The 9,389-nt window shown below is 53.9% G+C and overlaps 1 protein-coding gene across 6 annotated transcripts; it reads right to left on the reverse strand.

Annotated features, from left to right (window-relative positions):
* Nucleotides 1-262: 262 nt before the first annotated feature.
* Nucleotides 263-8,888, reverse strand: Cdhr5 (cadherin related family member 5). 6 transcript variants are annotated; one of them, XM_075972741.1, is made up of 16 exons: nucleotides 8,727-8,888; nucleotides 8,473-8,648; nucleotides 8,112-8,162; nucleotides 6,527-6,619; nucleotides 6,283-6,384; nucleotides 6,076-6,186; nucleotides 5,810-5,983; nucleotides 5,169-5,259; nucleotides 4,991-5,088; nucleotides 4,690-4,890; nucleotides 4,464-4,577; nucleotides 4,302-4,386; nucleotides 3,844-3,911; nucleotides 3,612-3,657; nucleotides 1,668-1,828; nucleotides 263-1,402 (listed from the first exon to the last, which is right to left on the reverse strand). In XM_075972741.1, exons 1-16 carry the CDS (start codon nucleotides 8,818-8,820, stop codon nucleotides 938-940), a joined length of 2,130 nt encoding a protein of 709 aa, XP_075828856.1. In that variant the 5' UTR covers nucleotides 8,821-8,888; the 3' UTR covers nucleotides 263-937. The 6 variants fall into 6 exon arrangements, with proteins under 6 accessions (XP_075828856.1, XP_075828853.1, XP_075828855.1 ...); XM_075972738.1 differs by having other exon boundaries at nucleotides 3,844-4,205; XM_075972740.1 differs by lacking the exon at nucleotides 3,844-3,911 and having other exon boundaries at nucleotides 3,612-3,818.
* Between the last annotated feature and the right edge of the window lie 501 nt (nucleotides 8,889-9,389).

The raw sequence follows: 9,389 nt of genomic DNA on the forward strand, positions 1-9,389 counted from the left end.
TTAGAAAGGAAGGAAGGAAGGCAGCAGTTGAAATAAAACCAAAAAAATGCATTGTATAAACGGGTAAAGCTGCCCACTTTCTAAAAAGCATTCAACTACTGGAATAAATAAATAAAAGGAATTGGGGACGACCTTTCATGGCTGCTTTGCAGGAAGAAGCCCAGATTGTAATGTACCCTCCCCCAGGCAGACCAGAGAGCTGTGTGTAACCTCCATAGCCTACTGACATGATCTGTAGGCCCCTGTATCCCAGGGTTTCTGTATGGGGCAGAGTGCGGTGTTCATTGCCAGAGCAGTCTTTTTATTTGTTTGGGTTTGTTGTTTTGTTTTGAAAAGGGGTTTCTCTACATAGCCTTGGCTGTCCTGGAACTCACTCTGTAGACGGTGTTGGCCTCAGACTCACAGAGATCCGCCTGTCTCTGCTGGGATTAAACATGGATGCCACCATTCGCAGCCAGACTTTTGAACCAGGCTGTGACCCTCAGAAAGGTCCCAGAGGCCACCCTCTGCCAAATGTATGTACAATGTGGCGGGAGCCCCGTTCTGGTTCTTTCACTCGCTCAAACGAAGCTGTCCACATCGGGCTAAACGCTGAAGTCTCCAGCGAGGACTTCCCTCTTCCCCGCTGGTTACCGTGGGAGAGGAGTTTGGGGGCGGGGGAGGGAACATCCGGAAGCCGGCAGCTGGGTGCTCACAGCAGGTGTTTTACCCCAGCACTCCCTCCCTCCTTGCCGCACTTAGAACGGAGTTGGGGTGGGGGCGATTAGGAGGGATAACCCGGCTCCAGAAGAGGAGACATGAACGCTTGGGCTTTGTTGAACGACCTTCCCTGGCACTCGCTCCCGCACACCCGCCTTACGACTCCGGAATTCGAAAGTGCTGCTTTAATTTGCTGAGGAAAAGGGAATGTCTTGGAGTGGAGGTTGGGGGTGCTGCACTAGATATAAGTGTGGTCGATATCAGCGCCAAGGTGAAGGCCCTTTTTCTGGTCAGGCTCGTCATCATCGCTGCCCTCACTTTCCGTGGCGCTGGCGCTGTCCATGTCTGCTGTGGGCTCGTTGAGGACCACCACGTCAGCATCCTCTCTGATGTCCTTGCCGAACCACACGGCCTTGTAGCCACCCTCCCCCTCCGGCCGCCGCTCCTTAGTCAGAATAGACTTTACGGCTGAAGGACTATCCCCAGCCTGGACGGTTTTAGGAGAGCCGGAAGCTCTGAGCTCTGGGCTAGGAGGTGCAGAGCTGGGGGGCGTGGGGCTGGAAGACATGGGGCTATGGGACCCAGAGGGCGGCTGGGAGGGCTCAGGGTCTGGCTGTGGCTGCGGGTTGGAGGTGGACGACCAGCTGGTCTTGTGGTCCGGGAGGAAGGTCAGGTTGTCATAGGTATTCTGAGGAGGAGGCACCTATGGGCGGGCGCGGTGCAGCAAGAGCAGAAGAGCAGAGGCGTTACTCCCACCAGTGCCTTCCTAACCCTCCTCCCACTACTTGGCTCCCACCCTTCTCCTGCCCACCCCCCCCACCTGGTATCAACACATCCAACCCAGCCTACCTCTGCTCCTTTCCCAGCGGTTCCCATTCATCCCTCCATGTCCCTTTTCTGTGACTCTTCAATCCTGGGTTAGTCCCCTTTCTGCTCTGCCTAGCCCAACACCGCACCGAGGCCCTTACCTTAGCTTTGCCTTTACAGCAGCAGTTGAACCGGTGACGGTAGTGCTTATGGATGAGGATGACCAGGCCGATGAGGGCTAGCAACAAGAGTGCACCTAGCACCCCGCCCAGCACTGCCATGTCCACCGTGGAAAATTTGTGGTCACCCGTCGCACCTTCTCCTGCCAAAGAAACCAAGGCCACTTACTTTGGGGACACTCCCAAGCATCCCTTTCTAACCCGGGCCAGAATGAAGTACCACAAAAACAAAACAGGCATGGCTTGGCCCACCCTCTAGAGCTGAGGTTCTGAGAATGGGTGCTACTAACCCCACCAGGCAGGAAGGCTCCTGGGGGCATGACTGCCAGCTTCTGACACACCAGGATGGCCTTCAAGGCCACCCTGTGCACAGTTGAATGTGAACTTTGCCTTGTGTGGCTTCGGCTCCAGTTTTGAATGTATGACACTTGACAGTTTTTCAAGAACACTCAAGAAGTCTGCCTTGTAAAACTGCCTCTGGGGACCATTCCTGTGGGACACTAACCATGTCTGGTCCCTTGTGATCCTGAACACTGAAGGGCTGTGTGCGTACAGCTCAATGACCAGTATGAAAACCTTTCAGTGGAAACCTCATGTGTGTGTGCGCGTGTGTGCGCGCACGTGTGTGTGGTGTGTGCATGTGTGTGTGTGTGTGTGCATGTTTTAAATTTATGCAGTGTGTGTGTGTTGGTGCTGCACATCATGGTGCATGCTGTGGTCAGAGGACAACTTGCAGAAGTCAGTATCGTGCCACCAGCTGTGTAGGACCCAGGGGTCCACTCAGCTTGTCTGTCAGTCAGGCCCCAGGGGCCCGCTCAACTTGTCAGGCTGCTGACCATCTTGCCAGGCCCCATCTTTTTTTTTTTTTTTTTTTTGTTTTCCTGGACAGAGTTTCTCTGTAGCTTTGGCGCCTGTCCTGGAACTCACTCTGTAGACCAGGCTGGTCTCAAACTCACTGAGATCCACCTGCCTCTGCCTCCCGAGTGCTGGGATTAAAGGCGTGGGTCACCACCACTAGGCACTCAGCTGTTTTGTGTGTGTTCTGGAACTGAATTCATGTCCTCATGCTTGGAAGGTAAATATGTTATGAATGAGTCATCTCCCCAAACCTGACTTTGTGTGTGTGTGTGTGTGTGTGTGTGTGTGTGTGTGTGTGTGTGTGTGATTATTGTTTTGTTTTGGTTTTTAGCAGTATTGCCTTACTGTGTTGCCCGGGCTAGCTCTGAATTCCTAAGCTCAAGTAATCCACCTGCCTCAGTCTTTCCATTAGCTGGGATCACAGGCATGCATCACTATATCCAGTTATAATTATCCATAATTATTATTATTATTATTGAGACAGGATTTCTCTATATAGCTCTGGCTATCCTTGGACTCCCTCTGTAGATCAGGCTGGCCTCGAACTCAGAGATCTGCCAGTCTCTGCCTCCCAAGTGCTGGGATTAAAGGTGTGCACCACTACCACTGGCTCATAGTTCTTTTAAAGACAGGTTCTCTGTGTATAACTGTGGCCGGACTGGAACTCACTATATAGACCAGGCTGGCCTTGAACCTACAGCCTTTCACTACCTGTGTAGCGCTGGAATTAAAGGCATACATTAGCATACCCTGACAGCCATAAAACCGTCACTTTTATCTTGCACCTTCCTAATAGTGCCCCCACCTTAAGACCCTAAATACAGATTGTCCTGGAATTTATGCGACACACTGGCTCCAAAATCTGCCTCTGTATCCCCATACCTTCTTCAGCTCACCCCATGTGCCCTACTGGGACCATCTGTCTGGAACTAGACAGACTCCTTGGAGGTGGTCAGTGTGGCCAGGCCAGGCTAGCCTGGGTGGATCCTGTGGTAGCACAGCCCTTGAACCCCTGTCTGAGTTAGGAGGGCAGTGATGATGACTCCAGAGCAAACATGTGTGGACTACCTGAGGATGATGGGCTCCTGCTGGGCGTGGTGGCTGTCGGCTGAGAGGCTCCTGGCTTGGGGGTCTGTGTGGAGCCCCCTCTGGATGTGCTTGGAATGAGGGAGGTACTTGTTCTTGAAGTAGGGGCTGTTGGCTGAGAGGTTCCTGGCTTGGGGGTCTGTGTGGAGCCCCCACTGGGTGTGACTGGCTGAGAAGTGGTACTTGTACCTGTAATGGGGATCACTGGCTGAGGGGTTCCTGGCTTGGGGGTCTGTGTGGAGCCCCCACCAGGAGTGACTGGCTGAGAAGTGGTACTTGTACCTGTAATGGGGATCACTGGCTGAGGGGTTCCTGGCTTGGGGGTCTGTGTGGAGCCCCCACCAGGAGTGACTGTCTTGGGGGAGGTGCTGGTCCCAAGAGTAGGGATCCCCCCAGGTGTGGATGAGGTAGAGGCAGGTGGGCTTGGAGTTGTGCCTGAGGGTGGGACTGGGCCAGCACTTCCCCCAGAGCTGGTTGTGGCCGGTCCTTGAGAGGTCCCAGAGGTCGTGGGGGCTTCCAAAGTGGTGCTACTTGAAGACCCAGTTGTTCCTCCAGCTTCTGGGGGCTTGGGGGACTCTAGGGGTGGCATGGACAGAACTTGGGTTTGCCTCTGTCCCCAAATATGCCTGTTCCAAAGGAGGAGCCACCTTGCTTGGGGGCCCTCAGGCTCACCTGTGGAGGGGGCCTCTTGCTCTGACACTTGGATCTCAACGACAGTGGTGGCTGTATCGTTAGTTACAGTACTCGTAGCTTCTACCTGGGGCAGGAAAGGGGCTTGTTCCTCTCAGGTCCCTCTTTACCCCACACCTTTGGTCCCCGTATTCCCCACTCCACCTGTACATAGAAGACGGCTGTTTCTTTCATAGCCTTAGTGGTCAGCATGACATCCTTGTCCATCCTGAAATCTGAGGAGTTGATGATTTGATACGTGATGTCCGAGTTGAGGTCCTGGGTGAGAATGCAATGAGGCCTGGGCCTGGGTGTCCTACTGTCCATCCCAAGCTGCCAGAGTCTGGGCACACTTAGAGAGTTCGTAGGCGATCAGGAAGGGACTGCATACCGGGAAGTCTGAGTACTGAGCTTGGATCCTCAGGGTCTCAGAAGGGGAGGTCCTGTCCTTCACTGCTGTGCCAGCCTCAGAGCCAAGCACCACTGTACCATGGTACAGGCTCTGAGAGAACTGGAGTGGGTTCCCAGAGACATCACGAGCCTCCACAATGGCCTGGGTAATTGAGTAGCGGGCCCTATCATCCTGATCAGCCTGGGGAGTCAGGGGAAACAGGAGTAAGCAATGGGACTTGTTGGAGCTGGGCTGCAGCTGGGGCTCAAGGGAACACAGGAGACCCATCTGTTGTACTCACTCTGACCAGCAGGGTGAAGGTCATGGGGCTGGGGATACTTTTGCTCATCGTGAGGTTGCCAGACTTCTCGTCGATGATGAATGTGTCATCCGTGTTTCCTGGGAGAATTCGGGGTGGGGTTCGGTGTCTGGTCCCTCTGTTGTAGGGCCCAGGTGCTATAGGGCTAGCCCTTACTCACCCGCCCTAATGCTGTAGATGATGGGCTGGTTAATCCCCTGATCTCCGTCCACAGCATAGATGGGACCAGGACTCAAGATGAGGGGGGATGACTGTGGGGATAGGGATAGCCTGAGGTTGAGGGACCCCAGTTCTTACTCTTTTGTTGTCCCTCAAAGCCTGGAACATGAATTGGAGCATGGGGGCAGGGGACAGTTCCTGCTTGAGACAGACCTGCAACCACAGCAGGATTCAGGGGCAGCAAGAACTTAAGAAGGAAGACTTGCAGCCTCCGTGTGTCCTCTGCACCATGGAGGTTACGGTAGCCTTAGCTGGCCCCCACCTGCCCAGCTGGCCCTCTGGCCCCAGAGGAGACTGTCTGCTGGGCAAGGACATAGCAGTCCCTTATTAGCATCAGCCCAGCCCCTGAAGTTTTCACACCCCAGCTGACATCACAGGGTCTGTGCTCGTCACTGATTTTTGTCTGTATGTCCCCGACCTGAGGCTGGGATAGTTAATGAATGATTATTCATCCATATTAGTTTCCAAAAAAAATTACAAAATTGCCTAAACCTCTTGGGGAGCACAGGACCACCGCTGGGTCCCTACCCTGACTTGGCTCTGGATTCAAGTTAGACCCTGGGCTTTCTTACTCCCTATTACCAGTAGTGTCCCCGTGGGGACCACTCCACGGTACTGGGCCTGGATGCAGAAGTAGCCATCTGAGAAGGAGCAAGGCAGGAACCAGGGGGTCCGTAGGTCAGCCGGAAGCACGTTTACGATCAGGGTGGCAGTGGCCGTGTGGCTGGGCTCTGTGCTGTCTGCATTCCAAGTATCCTGTAATCACAGCCAGCCATGACAGGTCAGGCCCACAAGGACTTGGACAGGGCCTAAAACATCCAGGACTCAGGTAGCTGTGATCTGTTTACCTGTGCCAACAGCATGAAGGTCATTTTCTGATTCTTATAGAAATCCAGGGTCCGGCTCAGAGTCAGAGCAGGGTTGGTTAACCCCGCCAGAGAGAAGAAGCTGCTGGCATTCTGAGAAGGCAGAAGAGGTCACAACCTGAGCCTCTGAGGCCTGGAGGCATCAGAAGGAAGGGGTCAGTAATATGTGGGGACAGGGGAAGCACTGACAGGGGTCACTTCCTGCAGAGTGTAATAGAGCGTGTCAGCTTTGTCAACATCATCGGCCGCCAGTTCTGTCCCAGGGATGACAACTGTACCCACTCTGGTGTCCTGGGGATAGAGAAGAAGTTGATCCAGCCATGCTGTGGTTTCTGTATATATCTATCTCCCTGAAGGCAGCCCTCAGACACCCCTCTGTTCCTCTTCCTTCTCCACACTCAGAAGGCACCTGCTGTGAAGCCACTGGACTCACCTCCGATACATTGTATTCCTTGGTTATAAAGGGAAACTTTGGGGGATTGTCATTAATATCCAGGATACTCACAACCACAAACAACGATGTCACCTGCAAGAAAGTCACTAAAGTCAACCCCTGCCGAGGAGGGATGCTCGGGTGCCAGCATTCGGTCCTTTCTTCTTTATCAGTTCATTCGTTCAGTCTTTCGCTCTTTCACTCAACTGACATTGGTGGCATCCACAATGTAGTGGCCTATGGGCTCCTGTTCCAGGAGGAACTCAGACTAGAAAAACAAAACTAAACAACATTTCAGAGTGTGGCAGCCAGTGTACGGGGAGTGTGCTGAAGAGACATAAGGGCAATCCTGGGGACACAACCAGCAAAATGTCAAAGGAAGAAAGCAGCAGTCTCATCGCCCAAAAACAAGTCTTCAAAAGAATAGCAGAGAAAGGAGCCTTCAGGTTAAACTCACTGGCTGTGTCTTCCCCCTCCCCCCCAGAAAGAGACCTTCCTGGGACCCAGGAGGAGAGAGAGGTTGAAGACAGAGAGGAGGAAAAGGTGTTCTTCTCCAGTGACAGATGTCAAGGCCATGATCATTCCGTGTGTGTGTGTGTGTGTGTGTGTGTGTGTGTGTGTGAGTGTGAAGTGTATTTGTGTGTTGAGAGTGGAGCCCAGGGTCTCAACCATACACTAGGCAGGTGCTCTACCACTAAACTATACTTAAAAATGAACTTGTAAAAAAATTATTATCTATTAGAGACATGGGCTGAGATATGTGTGGTAACATGTCACGGTACAGGGTCAGAGTGCAGGGTGTGAGAGTTGTTTTTGGTGGGGCAGGAAGTGTCTGGAGCCTGTCATATCTGTAAGCATCCTTTAGCAAAAGGCTGAAAATGTGGTGTAGGCTGAGGGCCGAGGGCGAAGATGCCTGGGGTGGGGCAGGTGGACGGTGTGGACTAGGAGGGCGAGACGTCTCCTGAGATGATGTGTCAATGCTGGTGTGAGCAGGCTTAAGGAGTGTCTACACTAGGCCAGTGTCTGCACAGCCTAGCCTTGCCCGCCCAGATGGGAAATTAACTTTGAGTCCCAGTAAGAAAATGTGGAAGTTTCTGTGTGAGGCTAGGCAGGGTCTGGTTATGACTCTCTGGGGACTCATTGCACGGAGAAGGGATGGAGGGGGACCAGGGACAAGAAAGTAGCAAGGGGATCCACTAGACAGGTCAGAGAGGCGCTCTATCAACCAAAGCCCCTGGGGGACTCAGGTAGGAAGAGCAGGGCTGACTTTAAAGGAGGCCCAGCCAACAGAGTCCCTGGGGGTGTGTGTGGGGGTGACAACAAAAGTGGGGTAAGGGGCTGGCCGGTGAGGGTGTCTCCCAGGTGAGGGGTGAGGGGCAGACTTGGGGTCTCAGGGTGCTGACGCATACATGGCTCTAAGTTAGCAGCATTTGAGTCTAGAGCTCAGGGCAGAGTCTGGGCTAAGCGAAGTGTGGGAGTGGCCAATAGAACGCTTATACTCAGACTCCCTGAGGTGAGGTCATGGAGGAATGGTCTTGGGGTATTCTGACAGGTCAGGGGTGGTCAGATAATGGGGTTGTCTTACCACTTCATTTCCTCTCTTGCACTCCAGGACTGCCTCCAGCATAGAGTTTTCCTGAGGATAATGAAGCCAGTACCCTATGAGTCACCGGGCCCATAGGAAGTACAGTGCCCTAGGCTAGGGGAGTGCGACTAGGAAGGCCGGTACTTCTCCAGGGCCCCTGTCATCGGTGGCAAATCCTGCGTGTAGGGAGCTTCTGGCAACTGTGTCCCCCAAGGGTCCTACCCCCCAGTACCAACCAACCTCACTCACTACCTGGGGGACAGAACCATTAACCCCTCCTCCTAGGGTGTCTTTTTCAGGCTAGGGGAATGGATGCTCATGTGTGTCCCCATGGGGGCACATTCCACCCTACAGACTGTACCTCATAATCTGGAGTCACGGTGAGAAACAGCTGGTTGCCCACAATTTTAAATGTAGAAGGAGTGGACCCGGACCCCAGGATCACATGCAGGCCATCTGAGACCGAAATGTTCAACAGCGGCTCGGAAATACTACTGTTCTCCTTGATTTGAACAACAGACTGGTCCACAGAGCAGACTGGAAAGTTACAAAGGAGAAGTTGGTACAATCCACCCACTCTGCTGTCTACCCTTCCTGCCCTTGTCCAGCACATACCTGGGTCCTGGGCCGAGGTCCCCGGAGGTTGGCCAAACAACACTAAGAGCAATGGCAGCAGCAGCGGAGGCCACAGGAGGGCCGGAGCCCCCATGGTGGCAGCTGTCAGCTGGAAGAAGGGTCCAGCTGCCTTCTTGTTCTAGGGCTGGTACAGTTCCTGCCTGGGCGACCTTCGCCCCTGCCAGGTACCGCCTCATTTTATGACCCTTTACCGATGGCCTCTACCAAGGGGGCTCCCGCTGGCCGGCGCTTAGAGGGGACATGAGGTCATGTTTCAGCCTGGACTTCTAGGAAGTTAGGCGGGGATTCAACCCACAGACATTACACCAGGTGTAAAAAGCGTGAGAAGCACTGGGAGTGGGGAATAGGCCTGGTAAAGTTAAGACAAGGCTGGGGCCATCGGTCTAAGGAGGCTGAGTCAGGGCTGAGGAGCTGAAGCAGGTCTGGGAGCTGAAATCATTCATAGATTTGGGGGGCTGAGACAGGACTGGGGGCTGAAGCAGCCCTCTGGGGGTGGAACAATAGGTCTGGGGAGCTGGGACAAGGCTGGGGGGAGCTGGGGCAGGGCTGGGGGAGGCAAAAAGGAGTAAGGTAGGCCTGGGGAGCCTGGGGGGGCCGGCTGGGGACAAGGACAGGGACATGGGCTGAGCCATTGGCCTTGGG

The sequence above is a fragment of the Microtus pennsylvanicus genome, chromosome 5 (assembly GCF_037038515.1).
Source record: "Microtus pennsylvanicus isolate mMicPen1 chromosome 5, mMicPen1.hap1, whole genome shotgun sequence".
Lineage (NCBI taxonomy): Eukaryota > Metazoa > Chordata > Mammalia > Rodentia > Cricetidae > Microtus > Microtus pennsylvanicus.

Bases quoted from the DNA above. Each gene is read 5' to 3' on its own strand.
- Cdhr5 (XM_075972737.1), bottom strand. From the start codon at position 8,820: ATGGGGGCTCCGGCCCTCCTGTGGCCTCCGCTGCTGCTGCCATTGCTC. The intron at 6,187-6,282 runs GTCAGTGCTTCC...CTGCCTTCTCAG, and splicing joins CTCTGCAGGAAGTGACCCCT to AATGCCAGCAGCTTCTTCTC. The intron at 4,578-4,689 runs GTATGCAGTCCC...ATTCTCACCCAG, and splicing joins CTCAGTACTCAGACTTCCCG to GACCTCAACTCGGACATCAC.